Source organism: Macrosteles quadrilineatus, unplaced genomic scaffold, assembly GCF_028750875.1.
Source record: "Macrosteles quadrilineatus isolate MER2022 unplaced genomic scaffold, UCM_ALF_1.0 Scaffold_3__2_contigs__length_128488019, whole genome shotgun sequence".
In the NCBI taxonomy this organism is placed as follows: domain Eukaryota; kingdom Metazoa; phylum Arthropoda; class Insecta; order Hemiptera; family Cicadellidae; genus Macrosteles; species Macrosteles quadrilineatus.
The window spans coordinates 22329606-22347564 of NW_026542596.1; the positions used below are offsets into that span (position 1 = coordinate 22329606).

At 36.2% G+C, this 17959-nt stretch overlaps 1 protein-coding gene across 1 annotated transcript in view; it reads left to right on the top strand.

The window, feature by feature from the left end:
• The first annotated feature begins 13666 nt into the window (after window positions 1–13666).
• LOC128990515 (succinate dehydrogenase [ubiquinone] flavoprotein subunit, mitochondrial-like) overlaps window positions 13667–17959 on the top strand; it is a 30766-nt gene continuing 26473 nt past the window's right edge. The window contains exon 1 of the mRNA XM_054412907.1: window positions 13667–13806. Within this exon, the coding sequence (XP_054268882.1) occupies window positions 13747–13806 (60 nt within the window). The 5' untranslated portion in view covers window positions 13667–13746. The remainder of the gene's footprint in view (window positions 13807–17959) is intronic.

Sequence of the window (17959 nt, forward strand, 5' to 3'; positions counted from 1 at the left end):
CAACACTGCTTACCTTTACTACTTCCTTCACCACCCCCTACGTCGTGGACCTGTTTCCCTCTCTTCCCACAGCATTATAGGATCGCAGATACATTAATGTAATTGCCAAAGACAGTTCCCACACTCCGCACTGCTAGCCTTACTACTTCCTTCACCATTTCCCACGTCATAGACCTGTTTCCTTCCCTTCTCATAGCATTTAAGTATTACAGACACATTTATCTAACTGCCCAATCGGTTCCCCCACTCTGCACTGCCGGACTTTACTACTTCCTTCACCACTTCCTACGTCGTGGGGTATGTTTCCTTCCCTTCTCATAGCATTTTAGGATTAAATATACATTAATCTAACTGATAAAGACGGTTCTCACGCTATGCTCACACTTTACTACTTCATAAGCTACTTCCTACGTCGTGGACCTGTTTTCATCACTTTCCATAGCATTTTAGTATTTTAGATACGTTAATCTAATTACCACATACATTCCCCACACTCAGCACTGCTAGCCTTTACTACTTATTTCACCATTTCCTATGTCGTGGGCATGCTTCCATTCCTTCTCGTAGCATTTCAGCATTGCAGATACATTAATCCAACTGCTACAAACGGTTTCCAGCTCCCACACTCACCTTACTACTTCCTTCACCTCTTCTTACGTCGCGGACCGGTTTCCCTCTTTTCCTATAGCATTTTAGGATTGCAGATTCCTTAATCTAGTCGTCATAAACAGTTCCCAATCTCCAGACAGCTCACCTTGACTACTTCCTTCACTACTTCCTTCACCACTTCCTACGTCTTGGACCTGTTTTTCTCCCTCCCCATAGCATTTTAGGATTGCAGATTTCTTAATCTAATCATCATAAACAGTTCCTACACTCCGAACTGCTCGCCTTTACTATACTTCCTTCTCCACTTCCTACTCACGGACCTGTTTCCCTCCCTTCCCTTTAGCATTTTAGGATTGCAGATACCTTAATCTAATTGTTTTAAAAGGTTGCCACACTCCAGACTGCTCGCCTTTACTACCTCCTTCACCACTTCCTACGTCACGGACCTGTTTCCCTCCCTTCCCTTAGCATTATTGCGTTTGCAAATACCTTAATTTATTGGTCATAAACAGATCCCACACTCCAAACAACTCGCATTTACTACTTCCTTCACCACTTCCTATGTCGCAGGCCTATTTTCCTCCCTTCCCATAGCATTTTAGGAATGCAGATACTTCAATCTAATCGTCATAAATATATAAACCCATAGTCCGAACTGCTTGCCTTTACTACTTCCTTCACCGCTTCCTACGTCACGAACCTGTTGCCATCCCTTCCCATAGCATCATGGGATTGCAAATACCTTAATCTAATGGTCAAAAACAGATCCTACACCCCGAACAGCTCGCCTTTACTATTTCCTTTACCACTTCTTACGTCGGGGACCTGTTTCCTTCCTTTCCAATAGTATTTTAGGGATGCAAATACCTTAATCTAATCGTCATAAACAGTTTCCACCCTCCAGACTGCTCACCTTTACTACTTCCTTCACCACTTCCTACGTCACGGACCTCAAGCTAGTGTCGTCATTTGATTATATTTATGATCCATACCGTTTCTGTTCTAATATCTGTGGAATAATGCTATCAGCTATTTCTTTATCTACCGTATTCAAAAGTCAACAGCTGATCATATGTCTTTGTTTATGTGTCAAATACTGTTTTTATAAGGATTACATTGAAACTTTGAGACCCAGTGGGGCGGATTCCTGAGAGACTTTTTTAACGCCATATAGATGTTGGCACTCACCGATATGGTCTTTATCACCATGCAAAATTTAAAAACGATTGATTCAGCCGTCTAGGAGGAGTTTGCGTATTACGAAATGCATAAGAGTCGACGTATAAGAGCTTCGCTCGCTCCGCTCAATTATAATGTGCTCCTTTTTTGTAAGTTGAATAACCATTGATGACATAAAAATATGGCTTTATATATTTCGGCATGAATAATTAGCCTAAAAACAGCGTGAAAGTTGGAAAATGTACCCTAGGGACACGTCATGGTCGTGAATTTTGAGACTTTAAAAATACGAAAAAATACCTAGAACCTATTTAAAACCAAATAAATGTGTGTAACATATTGCCCCCGTCCCAAAAATATTAAAACACATAATAATAAACTACAAATCCAGTATCTACGAAGTAAAAGGTCAGGGACATGAAAACGTACGTTTTTAAATTTTCACTCATATATCGAACCTCTCAGTAGAGGAATGAAGTGATTGGCGCGGTTACAATATAGCCGCGACAGTGACATTAAGGTTTGAAATTTTAATGTTTGAGACGTTCCAACACTCACAAAATCCAAAGACAAATGCTAGTTTTTTTTGTCTAGTGAAATCACATTGAAAAATTCCCTGACTTTTCCCTGGCGATTCCATGATTTTTTAAAACTTTCCCTGATCGACAAATTCAAAATTACAATTTTAATACTAACTAAATCTTCAAAAGGACTAATCTTTATCTGAAGAATATCTTATGTTTGTTGACATGAAAAAAAATACATAAAATCTATAGATACAGGCTTGTAGCTTATACAGTATTTAAACTTTGCAGCTTGCTTTAATAAAATTAAACAGAGTTTGATAAGATGATACACAGTTTATAACAAAATTTAATTTGTACAAAAACACAAAATTTATTTGTACAAACATATTTTTTAGTTTTCCGTGACACGGCATACGTACTTTCACCAGATCGAACTTTACTAACAATTATTTTAAACATTTTACAATTTTCCCTGACTTATGACAAAATTCCCTGACTTTTCCAGATATTTAATATTCCCTGACATTTCCACGTCACTATAGCCACCCTGAAAGACTATAAAATTGAAGTGTAGATCTCATTGTCCAATTTGTTACAGTATAACTGTACGTAATTCAAGGCAATCGTATGAAAGATTATTTATTATTTATAGCTAAAGAGTGTTATGGCGGATACGTCTATATTGGAATACACTCCCACTAACTACAATCGCAAGCCAGAATCAAACCTGCAGCCCTTCCAAGTGTATTAAATTTTCCAATTAATTTCACCATTGGCAATTATACTCTTGTAACCTTTTGTTTGGAATAATACTGTGTTATGGGAACAATGTGTGTGCAATGATGATTATAATACAAACATTTTAATAAAATTACGTTAATTTTATCACAAATAATTGAACATTTATTTATTTTTTGGAATAAAAAATAATATCACTGACTATGTATCAATACCAATTAATTAGATCAAAATGGATACAAAATGTACTTATCAGTATCTGAATCTGAAAACATGTGCTCAAGAACAGGAGGCCAAAACATAACATAAAATGTAACGGCTTGTACGACCCACTAAGAGTAATTATAACACTAATACAATAAATAATATATAGTTACTTACAACTGGACGTCAGACACAAAACACTTAAGGAATCAGAGATAATACGGATGAGTTTTTTTCCAAAATGCGGACAAATTGAATTTTGGTTGAACTAAGACGTGAAATTTCGGGAGCGGTATGTATAAGTTGGTGAGGATGAAATAAGTTTTTCCTAACTTAATTTAATTCCAAACAAATTATATCCCTGGCAATTATATCCCTGCGGGATATAGGCTTTAGGGTTTGTTGAAAATTAAATTTTTGCCAACTAACACTGCAAACTACGAATTGATTTGCACGACTCCACTTAACAACTCACCCCACGTATAGGAAGGTTGGAGACACACTGGTCACTGAGACAGACCCTTGGCTAGAAGCTTTCCCCACCACGTCGTAGGGCCGTTGGGTAAGTCGCCTATGTCTAATCAGCTGACTGGATTTGCGTTTCTAATTTGCTGTTTATATTGCATCACATTCGGTACAAAAGAAAGAAATTTAAATTTTGCTTGTCGCTTGTTTTGGGCAACACACCAAGCCTTAGTTGCAACCCAAACTTGAGCATAAAAGGGGCCTAACTTAGGCCGCATAATCAGGGATAACCCTGATATTTACCTTAGGCCGCCTAAGGTAAATATCAGGGTTATCCCTAGGGTTGGCAGCACCCGGAGCAAACGTGGTTGTGGCGCCCCCTCCCCACCAGTAATAATAGTCGCATTCACATATTTTAATCAATTTTATGTATAGATAATGAGAAAAAAGTTATAAATGAACATAATATTTGTATTAGCAAGCCTATTCTTTAAATATAATAATCTTAAAAATTTGGTTGTCCGGATGCAGATTAACTCCTAGGGAGGAATTTGGAAATCCATTATGTCTTACTGGTATAATTATGAAGTACTTTTATTTAAGGACTGGTCTTGGTTGTGTTACTTACTTTTTTTTAAGTAGAAAATCAATATGATTAGGCTCAATAATGGAGTGTATTTTAATGTTTCATCAAGAATAATAGGCGAACAACATTAAACATTTTGGTTTATAAAATATTTTTTAGATAAGGGTAAAGACCTTAATAAAACACAACAATGAATCATATTAGGTAGTCTATAAATTGGAGAAAGTTTTACTGTTTAAAAAATACTTCTTACAACACAATTGAAATAAATAAAGATTATAAGGCGAAGTTAATAGCTGAGCAACCCTTCTGCATTCTTCTGTCATGATATCCTGAAACAAATAAACAATAACTCAAAATTGTTATCAAAACTAAATAGAGAAAGGGGTGTCTTGTTAGCTTGGTGGTTAATTTGTCCTGGACTTTGCTGCAAGAGAAATTGAGATTGACCTAAAGGATCCTTGCACAAGGTGAGAGGATTCAACATAATTTTTCCATGGATATTGCACACACTTGCCCAGCACAGCACAAACCTGCTAACAGCATGCTACTATTAAAATTAAAGTAAAGTAAAGTACTGTAGAACCAAATCAGATTACGCTCTTGTGTCCACCATAGCACTATAGAACACCATAGAGCACTAAACGGTTTTCATAGTCTTTTATCAATTAAGTATTAAATGTATCCATTCAAATACATACAAATTATAACCCAGTGAATGATTGAAATACATGTCATGATGAAACCATACAGCGGTAGCCCAAGTACGGCTTCATAAAACCATGTGCTAGTTGGTCTGACCATACTGGGCAGGAGTAGAGTGGCCAGCTGTGCTGCGGTTAGCGTATATTCCGGCACCGACCGCCAGGGGTAATGTGTAGTTACGACACACGCCGCTGCAGCATCAAGTGCTAGCGACCGTTTCCATAACAACTTGGTAGTTGGGAGTTAGTGTTGACAACTTTGGAGGAATCCCCCGGAATTGGAGTTTACTGACTTATTTAATATTAAGCAGTAAATTAATTTAAATGCCATCTTTTATTGTATTTTTTAAAACATATATTTGTTATACTTTTGTAGTTTCATTACAATGATTCAAAGTTTTTCTTTATTAATCCATAATTTTAGGAAGTGGTTTATTGGAAGGTTTTGTTTTATATTTGCAAGGTCAAAATAAAATTTAACCAGGATGTCTAGTAGTCAGGGAAAACGGGAAAGTCAGGTATTAGTATTGAATTTCAAAATGGTCTTGAAAAGTTGGGATTTAGTCTTTATTTTGATATCAAAGTCGGTAAATTTCATGTTTTTACCTCAATCGCGCTAGACAACGATCAAGTTTCCGTGACGGCACAAGACGATGGATGATGTGTCTATACGACCGCGGGAGATGTTCTTAAACCGCGACTGTGCTAGACAACGTTTTCGTTGATGATGAAATGATCACGTCTTTTCTGCGATCGCGCAAGACGATTGTATATACGGCCGCTGAAGATGTTCACAATTTTGCTGCAATTGTGGATGACGATGACGTTTCGTGACCACGGCATTCAATGATGATGTCTACACAGCCGCAGAAGATGTTCATGATTTTGACGCGATTGCAGAAGATGACAATAGCGAATAGTAATCATTTCGTTTGCAAGAGTGGTAGTGCTGGTAACAGCTGGCAAGTAGTCGACAACGACACTGAATCGAATACTGATAACTGATATCAAACGGCAAAAACGCTCTAGCGGCAGATTGCAAAACCTTTCTTTGACTGTCTATATTTACTCTATTGTCTATGAATATAGTATTACACATCTACCATCTACCATAGCCATAATGTTCTACCACCTCACCCAAACAAAAGAAAAAAATTAATTATTAAAGATTCACAAAATATCAAAAATTATTCGTGAAATTAAAAACCATAAACATAACTGTAAACAGACAGTTCTCATTGTGTATCACAGTTTTTTGTTGCTGCTTAGTTCAAATTAGCTGTTTTCATAAATGAAAAAAAAAATAATAGTGCTGCATCCTGTTGGTAAATCTTATAACTTTAAATGCCTTTGCATATCATAGAACCAACCTTTTTAGTTGAAACAGCTGACTAAATTCTTTAATTCCATTTAAATATGAGTACTCATAAGGTTAACATGGGAAACTCTAGAGCCACTGGGGTGGAGCCCGAAAGGATTTTTGAGAAAAAATTATGCCTCTATGTTAATCGTGAATGTGAGCTATCATCATACCAAATTTGAGCCCAATCCATCCAGTAATCAACACGTGATTGAACTTCAAACACACAAACAAACGCACAAACTTTCACATTTATAATACTAATAAGATAGTAGCCTTTCTCATTTCACATGATCTGACAAGCACGGTGTCTCATCAAACTAGTATAATTGTTTTTGTTCAAGCTCCTATGTATGAGCAATCGATGTATCTAAGGTTTAATGGGTGTTGGGGAAAAATAACTAATTTAATTCTGTGCTGGTATTAATTTTTTTTTACCACAAAAAGATGTGAAACTACTTTATTGTTACCAGTTGTGTGGGGGCAATAAACTATAAACAAATAACTTGGTCTTTCCACATATTTAGACTGGTGTAGTTGTACAGCGTAAGTCTCCGGTTCCGAAGATAACGGATTCACATCCTGGAAATCACCATGACAATTTGACAGATGGCTACCCTGTGCGTTGCTCCTCATGAACGTTGGTGCAGCCATCTTTAAATGCCCTTACCCACCTGCGTAGGTACCATTCCGCCACTCATAATTTTCTCCCCATACACTTCACTAATCTGTCAATGAATTTAAATGGCTTTCACACCTTTAGCACTTAGAAATCTAATTACCGGTACATCGCAAACTTCACAGGCGACGGCAGTCTCAATTGGCGGCACCGTTTTGAATGCTCTAAACCGGATGTAAACACAGCCGATTTTTGCCGAATTTCCAGCGCAGGATTGCCAATACATGCACATACACAGCACAAATGTCCAAAATGCCAATCGCAGCACTGAAACGGAGAAATTTAAAAACAGTACTTACTTAAATAACATGCCTTGTATTATTCTGTCACCATAGGTAACTCTGAAACTTGAACAGTGCTGTAAGTTGATTAAAGTGTTTTTTCCCAAATATAAAAACTTAACCGCCACAGCACATATCATAAGTTAATGTTAAACAAGGACTGAAAATGCTTCTTAGTCATATTGATAGCTTAGCCAAACTTACTTACCGGTATCTTTATTGCTTCCGATTCTTTTCCAAGAAAATTTCCCTCCTTCTTATTTGGCCCCAAATAAGCAGACAATTCATCAATATTGTTTACATGTGAAGTACTCTCATACATTAACACCAAACATTTGTAATGCTCCAAGCTTTAAACTAGAAAATTTACCTGGAACAAAAATAGGCAGTGTACATTATTCAGGCCTTCTTCTTGTTAAAAGTAATTTAAAAACAGAATATAGAAACAATGAATCAAGGTAGGGCATATTTTCTTTCCACATATATTTGGATTGGTAAATAAAAACTTAAAAACTCGAAGGCCACTGGTTCTCTCGGACCCAAGTGTCATTACCCAAGTGGAACTAATAAAGTGTGTTTTTTATTAAAACATTAACTTAGTGTAAAATAAAGCTATCAAGTTTGATTTATAAAAATAAATATATCCTATATATTTATATAGAGTAAAATATAAATTAAGCTTTTTGTTGGTTGCAAAACATAAACAAATAAAAAGTAGAAGAATGTAATTCTTATAGGACAAATTTAAAAATGTATTTTTAGGGTTTTATAATTACTACTGAACGGAATTGTCTAAATTTTACGGTGTCTTTCCATTGGTGTCATAATTAAGATTTGTGCAATTTTTAACACTATAGATGCAACGGTTAGCTTGAGTTTTTTATGCGAACACTTACACACACACACAGTCAAGCGGACAACTAATCCACGACTCCGCTAAGTTATACACAACACGATACATGATGACATATTATTTTTTTTAAATTTCTTTAGAAAGGTCTAGAGAATAATTGATAAATTTTGTGTTTTAAGGGTAAAAAATTAGAAAACCCCATTTTTTGGCCTAAGCCCCTTCTCTGCATAAAACTCATTAAAACCCGGTCCCATGGCCCGATCATGCTAGTTCGCGAACTCATTCAGATTTATCCCGCCTTACACCTTCTGTAATGGTTGGCTCTACTGACTATTGTCATTTTAGTTTATTATCATGTGTTAATTGTTTTTGTTTACTTGGAGTTAATTGATACTAATAAAATACTTTTACCTAGATTATTCTATCATGATCAATTCTGATTTAATGGGTTTAATACATGGCGCAGTCGGTATTTGCATAGTTTGGGGTAACCAAAGGCTTTGGTTGTTTCAACTATTTATGTATTAATTAATATACTGACACTGAAATTTAACTTTTTTACCTATACAAACATATCAACAACTTTTGTGGTATCTACCATTATCAAAAAAGTTTATCATGGCTCATACACAAGTAAGAATGCCTGAACCTTTTTCCTTCCAACCAGCGGAATGGTCACCATGGAAAAAACGTTTCGAAAGATTTAGAACAATTAGTGATTTGGATCAATCATCTGAAGAAAAACAAGTGAGTACACTCATATATGCAATGGGCCCAAAATCAGAAGAAATATTCTCATCCTTCAAAATGACCAACGAAGAAACAAAGTATAAAACAGTCATGGACAAATTTGATGGGCACTTCAATCCAAAGAAGAATATTATTTATGAAAGAGCCAAATTTCTACGTAGAAAACAAGGACTAACAGAAACTGCAGAAGATTTTGTGACAGATTTATATTCTCTTGCTCGTACCTGTGAATGGGGAACGCTTGAAGATGAAATGTTATTAATGGTCATTATTATTGGTATGCGTCAGGTCATTATTATTAAATTTTTATCAGGAGGAGACTACAATGCCAAACATCCTACATGGGGCTCCCGTCTGGCAACTCCTAGGGGTCGACAACTACTGCAGTCAATCCAAGAACGGAACCTTGATACTCTATCGACAGGTGAACCGACATATTGGCCCTCTGATCGTCAAAAAATACCAGACCTTCTTGATTTTTTTGTTACAAAAGGTGTATCCCGAGATTTTGTGACAATATGGAGCCTTGAGGGACACCATGATTTACTGCCAAAGGGGTGGAATTTCTACCATTCCAACATACTATCTGCTGTCTATTGCTAAGGTAAGATTTGAGTACGTCGAGTGCACCACTCTGCAGGCCATATCTTTCAAGTTTCATAAGAAGAATTTGGTGAGAGACACAGTCAAAAGCTCGTGAAAGATCACAGAGCAAGACAGAAGTATTTTGTTTGGTTTCAAAGCATTTAAGCACTACCTGAAGAAGGGAGTCCACTGCCGAAACAGTGGATCTGCCCTTCCTAAAGCCGTACTGCGCAGGCACAAGCAGGTGATGGACTTCAAAGTACTCATACAGTTGTTCCAGCATGACAGCCTCAAACACCTTTGCCAGAATGGGAATTATAGCTATAGGCCTATAACTAGACAAGTTATCATGAGATCCCTTTTTAAAAACTGGTACAACTCTGGAGATTTTCAAGGCGTCAGGAAACACCCCCTCATACAAACAGGTGTTTATGATGATAGCCATGGGAGAGGCAATTACATGAATTATACCCTTAAGTAGTTCAATCGTCATGTCAAAATAATCTTTACTCTTTGACAGTTTGAAGCTATGCACAATGTTAATGATAGCAGTTGGCGTCACAGGCCTCCAAGAAAAGTTAAAAGGTACAATTGGGACTGATTTAAGACTATTTTCTACATTATCGGTACTAGTACTTGGCGTTAGGGATGTGCTACAACCCCCTATGAGTTCCTCTACAGAATTTACAAAATATTGATTAAATTCTTCGGCTTGGGCAAAGGTTTTGCCACTAACAGCGGGCTTTGATTTGGTGGCTTTAATAAAATCCCAAGCTGCTTTACAAGGATTTGCTGCATTGGAGATAGAAGCAGCCACTGAAGCCTGCTTAGCCTCTTTTACTTTTGTTTTGTAATTAAGTGCTTCAAAAACAGACAATTCCTACTTAAGTTAATACACCTACACCATGTTTAAGAATGTAGGCCTAAGTCATTAGTTGAATAGGCTGCACTTTAGTTTACGTCCTACACTCATTCTAAGTTAATGAAAAATATCAGTTAGATTATTCGATATTTCAATTAGGCTATTTCATTAATAACCAAACTTGATAGCCTGGGAATATAGGCCTACTCGAACACTTGATACTCATTCGATCGTTGAATACATTCACTGAAATTTTTAAAAAGGCCTTTATTTACAAGCGAGTTTCATATACATGATTTTCAAACTTACTCAAGTCAAACTAAAACTAAACTAACCTAATATATACAGAAATTTAATATACAAAAAACTACAAAGAAAAAACATTTATAATTTACATTTGTTTTTATGCATTGCGGCCCTGAATGAGCCATACGATTTGGAGCTCTTTATGTCCTGAGGGAGGCCATTATACAACTGCGGGCCAAAATAAGAAAATGACTTTCTTCCAACCTCAAGCCTCACTTTAGGAAAGTGAAGCCTGCGGTCGGAACGAGTACCACGCAGGCAGATCTCCCCCCTGTACTTAAGCCTCTCGCTGAGGTACTGAGGCTCTCCCAGCGTGAGCACTTTGTGGACCAGGCAGCAGGTCAGCCTCCTGCATATTTCATCCATTGGGATGAGCTTTGCAGCATCTCGGAAGGAGGACACGTGGTCAAAGCGGTTAAGGCCAAAAATGAACCTTACTGCAGAATTTTGAATTCTTTGAACTCTTGCCATATCCTCCTTAGAGATGCTGTTTCCATATGCAGGAAAGCAATATGTAAAGGCTGGGAGGACCAAGGACCGCATGAGTTCCATTTTGGCATATTCTGGCAGTAGAGTTTTAAATCTGCTAAGACCTCTCAGTCTACCCACTGCACGTTGAACTGCAGATGTGACATGGTCAGAAAAAGAGAGGTCTTTGTCAAGTACAACACCAAGTGTGTTGACAGTGTCGCAAACAGACAATCTCATGCCATCAAGGGTGATTTCTATAGCAGATTTACTCAATTCCTGCATCATAATGTATGGTCCAGTATGCATGACTACACACTTGTCAACATTCAATCCAAGGCCATTCATGACAGACCATTGAAAAATGCTTTTATTAAGTTAATTGTTTATGCCTGTCACAGGAAATCTGTAACTTAAGTCACAGCTAACTTAAGCTTAAGTAGGCTAGACAACTGTACCTACTAACTTAACCTAATAACACTCAAGCAAATAATAGCAATAGCCTACTGCATTTTGTTACTTTGAATAACAAGGCCTAGGAACAGGATTAGATTAAAACACAACTTACTGGATTTCAACACAACAATTAAATAGTTTTGGAATTTGTTGATGTTTACAATTTAATTTATTAATAATTATTGTTCCTCTCCTTTATCTTCTGTCAACACCAGCCGGACCATTGACAAGATTCATTAATAATTTTTAATGCCGTTATCCTTCACTTCACTTCATTTTTATATCTTTTAACTTCTCACTATAAATATTTCTTGCATTTTCATTGTCCTATAGCATGTAATTGTTGCCATTTCTCGTATAAAAATCGTGTATAACATTTAAATAAATAAATGTTTAGGTTATAAAATACCATATCGCAGTTGTCAGTACGGTCAATTACAATAATTATCGTATCCTACCATAAAATATCGTATATATGGTAGACCTGACTGAAGCGAGCAGCTGATGCCATTCCCACAATGCAACATTCTCCTCAATTATAAGCTATGCCCCAAAATCAGAATTATAAGGTATGACTCAAAATCAGGATTATAAGCTATGGAACAGATTTGGAATTATAAGCTGTGCCACTATTTGACCATTATAAGTTGTGAAACTGAAAATGTTTCATACCTTATAACGTTTTAGAGAAATTGTGGCATAGCTTATAATTTTTCGTGAAAGTGTGGCATAGCTTATAACTGATTATAAGCTATGCCACATTTTCAAGATTATAAGCTATGGAACAAATTCACGATTATAAGCTATGACATTATAAGCTATGAGACCCCACGCTTCTTTGCTGAGTTTAATATCTGATATTCTATATATATAAAATCCAATGTATGTTTGTATATTTGTATGTTTGTCCTTTATGGACTCCAAAACCACTCGACAGATTGTAATGAAACCTTTAAAATTACAAATAATGTCCAAAAACACAACGTTGTGTGATTTTTGTCACATTTCCTTCTAATGTTGATAGACATTGAAAAGAAAACCTCAGAACTTCCCAATTCATACTACGGACTCAGCTTTGACAAATGACGTTTTTGCCCCCAAAATAAACATTATTTAACATTGCATAAATGGAACTGCGAAAACATATGTTCAATGCTATTAGTATAGGATTCGGGCCAACAACGTCATTTGTTTATGTTTATGATCCATACCGGTATTTTTCTAGGATTCGTGTAATTATGTATTACGAGCCAAAAAATATACTCTACTAGCTGGCCCGACAGACGTCGTCCTGTCCTAATGTGGTTTTATGTCAAAAGCTCGTTCATTTTCAAGATGAGCTCGTTCGCATGGCTCAATCACGTCCTGGTTGAAGTTCGATCGCTACGCTCACTCACCTCTAGGTTGGAGCTCGTTTGCTGCGCTCACTTGCCTTCAGCTTAGCTCGTTCGCTACGCTAACTCGCCTCCAGGTTGAAGTTCGTTCGTTACGCTCACTCACCTTTTAGTAGCAAATTAGTTGTTGTAGACCGTCAGCTGTGCTGCGGTTATCGTTCTGGCGCACAACGCTTGGAGCATCACGGTAGTTACGGCGTACGCGCTACGTAAACTACAGCGGTGTGCGCCGGAACCTATGGTAACCATGGCAACCGCAGCACGGCTGACAGTTCTTTTTGTCTATGGTTGAACCAGCTATTAAGATTCTTTGATTCCCTTTAAATATGAGTACTCATAAGGTTAACATGGGAAATTCCAGAGCCACTCCACTGGGGCGGAGCCCTTTTGACGGATCTGCACCAAACTTCACACAAACCATCCTTGAATAATGCTTAATAATGCCTGAAAGTTTCATTACAATCTGTCAAGCGGTTTTGGAGTCCATAAAGGACAAACAAACAAACAAACATACATTGGATTATATATATATATATAGTTTATTGTATTGTCAATTTGGTTGAATACATTTTATTTTGTTGGTATCCTGAAGCACAACAAAAACAATCTAAATGTCAATCAGCTGTTCCTGTCGGCTGTCGTCTTTCTAGTTCACTTTCCCTTCCCTACCAACCAATTCGCCATCAGGAGGAGAGGAGGCGATTAGGCGACTGACTGACCTTAGTGTTAGTACTCTTACCATGGCAGGAATTTTGAAATTGTGCAGTGTCTTGGGGAAGAATTCTGCTTTTGCTAGCGTGGTAAATATCTAAGCTATACATTCTAAGAAAAAATAATAATTATAGGTAGAAATTTGGTTTATTGTTTTATAACTGTCCTTGTTATTTTATTTCACCGATTATGTAATGTCGGTTATTAAGGCACCTGGTCAGCTAGTCAGCTTAAGCTTTTCTGTTCCTTGAATTTCACAAGGTTATATAAGTTTTTTCTATAAATATTTAGATTGGTTTCAAGTATTTGTATAGTGTATTTAATGTTTATAATGAGTCAATAACATTATTAGTCAATCAACTGCATATTTTATTTAGCCTAACCCGTAGCAATTCCTCTTGTAGGCCTTATTATAAGCTACATTCATCCATGATAGGAATTTATAAAAGTCTTTTAAAGTGATTGTGAAAACCCTTAATAGACCAGTAATCACTGATATCCATCTATGATTATGGAAATTCATTATTTGATTAAGTTAGCCTCTGAAGCGCCAAGATATCTTACGTTACGTTTCACAAGACAACCCTCCCGTTTCTTCTGAATTCAATTTGGATGTTCTTGTATTTTAAGGCTACTTTAGCCTTAATAATAAACAACGATCATTTAAATTGTATTTTTATGTTGTATTAGGAATGCTGATCTGCACAGCAATAGGCCTAACTTATTTACACTCTAAAATTAAAGTTACCGGTAATAGCCTAAGTCACAATTATTGATTGATTGGCAATTATTTAGTGTGTCTGCATTGGGATGTGATGTAATTTTTATATGTCTAACTTAATTTACCTAGCCTACAGTTTTTTTCACGCTGAATCCAAAAATGCAATCGGTTTTTGTCGGAGAGATTCCTAAGTTAAGTGGCTATAAAACGTAGGTTAAAATTACGAATCTAAGGTTCATTTAGCGGTACCGGTACTGATGGCGTAGTCTGGTGGCGGTTGGCTGGGTCCGTATGTGGGCTGAGGACTGAGTAAGGAGAGCCTCAACAGGTTCAGTACCGGCCGTCACACTCCTCTGCACGTAGAGTCACGAGACACACGGGAGGGAGTGTGTTAACAGGTTCAGTAGGCCTACCGGCCCTCACACTCCTCTGTATGCAGAGTCACGAGACACCCAGGAGTGAGTGTGTTAATGCGGAATACAATCAATTAGTTTTTAAACTAAATAATAGGCTCTTATATAGGCATTTGGGGAAGGTAGGTCGGTTTTTATGTGGATTCGTGACTGTATTTAGTGTTTTGAAGTTATTTTAGATTAGGAAAGTAGGTAAAGTTTAGGTTATATGAACCGACTCTTTAATTTATGTGCTACCTCTAGACTGTTTTTGCACAATTGAAATTAGTTGGTGAAATGCAATGAAATAAACAATATCAAAATTGCTTGCAGTGCTATTTAAGTTATTTTGTTTCACCCACTTAAACAGACTGCATGTACCGTAAATTAATGAGTCGGCTCATTATAACCTAAACTTTAACTTACCTTATCTAACCTATCTTTAAAGGACTTAATACAGTCATGAACCCACATAAAGTCTGACCTATCTTCCTCACATGTCTTTTCTGTTATCAAATGCAATTTTGAAAATTAAGAGTGATGTTGGGTTAAACTTAGGTTAGGTTCCTGGATTAGATTAGATTAGATTAGCTGAGCTTAATGTAATATAAAAGGGTTTCAATGATAACTACTTTACTGCAGTATTAGGGCTAAAGAAAATATTGTTACAACCATGGAATCTCTCATTTTTAGGGTTTCCTTAATTACGCATATTATTTATTAGTTGCTTATAGTCTACATGAAATTATGCACTGTGGCACGCTTTCACTTTTATGCACTGTGGGATTATGCACTGTCGGATTATGCACTAGATGGGATTATGCACTATGGCAACGTTAACTTAATTAGTTAACAGACGTTGAGGGTTGAAATGAAGACAATCATGTCGTTATTGAAGTGGCAGTGGCATAGCCTCTATTACTTGTATTTTACGAGAATAAATTCAATTTTTTTAAAATAGTTTTTGTTTAGCCTCTGGATTAGGCCTACTGTAGGCCTATTATACTTACAAATACCTTCTCACATGTTTACAACACCTGCAATAGCAATCCTTTGTTGCTGAATTAGGCAACTAGTTTCGGTTCTTATTTTGAACCATCTTCAGGCCCAAAGTGATCACTTCATTCGAAGGTCGTTAACAAACAGAGTTCAATAAATAAAACATATACAAAACACGAGACACGGAACGGGCACACATTACAAAAAACACGAAAAACATGAAGGGACATTGACAATTGATCGTGACTGGGCTGAGGTAAAGTCTAGACCCCTGTCCCCCCACATGACGCAATGCAAATGAAGATTTTTTTGTTAAATGTGACAAGACTATAGTTTAGTGTACCACTACGCACCTGACGATGGAGTTATCTCCGAAACGGCCGTAGTGGAATATCACCCCTGATTGCATAGACATAAGAACCATATAAGTTAGGCCTATATTATTGTAATATTTTCACGCAATCTGCCATACTCAAGAATATCGTAGTTTAAGTATTCAGTTTTTGTATTTCTTTTCTCTAAAAATATCAACATTTTGTGAGTATAGTCCATCCATTGTGTATTTTCTTGGTATTATCTTTACTTTTTGTTTGTTTTTTTAAGGTCAGGACTAAACAATTTTTTCATTTGGTAGGCTAATTTAATCTTAAATCTTAAGATTTTTTTGATAACAATAGCCTATAAGTAAAGTTAAATTAAATTTGGATGTCAGTACCACCATTGAAAATACTATCCCGTATCTTGATACTGTTGAACTAAACTTTAACTTCAAAATATTTTGATTTGAAGAACTGACAATGAAACTCATAGAAGCACAGAAGTTATCAGATACCAGCAATGAAAACCGTTTTTTGATGTTTTTTTTCCATAATGACTTTTTTCATGAAAATTAACCCACTTAGAGGTTATCTGTCTGTAGATTTGTTTAGTCTTGCATTGCAGGGTTATGTAATCAATGAACTTTGATTATGCTTCTGGGGTCAAACTTATATCTTTGTAAGTGCATACCGTATAAAGTTGTAATAAGCTGTGTAATCAAACGGTACCGTACGGGTAGTTGTTTTGTGAAAACACAAATTAAACTTCCACATTATTGATCAAAATTATGGTACCAATTATTTATACCAATTCATTTATATAATTATACTCTAGTAACTGCAAAGTTTAACTTTAAGTATTTCTTAATATTCAGGTTCCCAAATTAATTCAGTTAATTTGTGTTTTTACCAGGAAAGTTTTGGGGTAGTTTTGATTTTTTCCATTTCTTATCTATTTTGGGGTGCTGAATCCGAATCTGAGGTTTGCCAACAAAAATTCTTGACGCAACATTGACAAAAATGAGAAAAATATGGAAAAAATGATATTTTTTGTAATATTTAGCTTATAACTCAGAAACTATCAACTTTTTGTTATTAATCTATATTATAAAAATTAAAGTACACAAAATTTGCTACAAAATGTACCCCTAATGTGGAAATCTCCGATGAACCGTTTAGGCTCCAGATCTATTTGAAAATTGGAACATTTTGTGTTAGTTTTTAAATTTCTCCAATTATTCTGTCAATGACACATATTCATTGTATATGCCCAGGCAAAGGTCTTATATAAATCCAAAGTGTTAAAATTGATTAATTTTGTGTTACTTAACCGTTGACTTTTTATTTAGTGTACAGAAAAGTTACACGAACTGTTGCCGTTTAAATTATCCTCGCTCAGTGGGTTGTAATGAGGCAGGTTCTGGCAAACGTTTCGATGCATTATTTGTGAGCATTCTAGCTTGTTCATCTGGACAAAAAAGGTTAAAAGTAAAAAAAATACACATAATAATAAGTGATGCTAAAATCAAAACTATCAAAATTAAAATAACACCAATCAATTAATCATGTAATATCTTATGCACCTGATGACGTGATATTAAGATATACGTAAATAATAAAATGTTATGTAGGCATATACTGTTGCCAAGCATTTACATTGTGTGTAGATTTGATAGATTGTAGGTCCTAGGGCGTAGGGCATAGGCCTACATGAGAGTGGTAAGGGTTAATTGACTTAAGATAGTCAATACAAATTTTGGCTAGAAAACTAAATCCAACGTTGCCTCACTGCCCCCAACTCAAGCACCTGTGT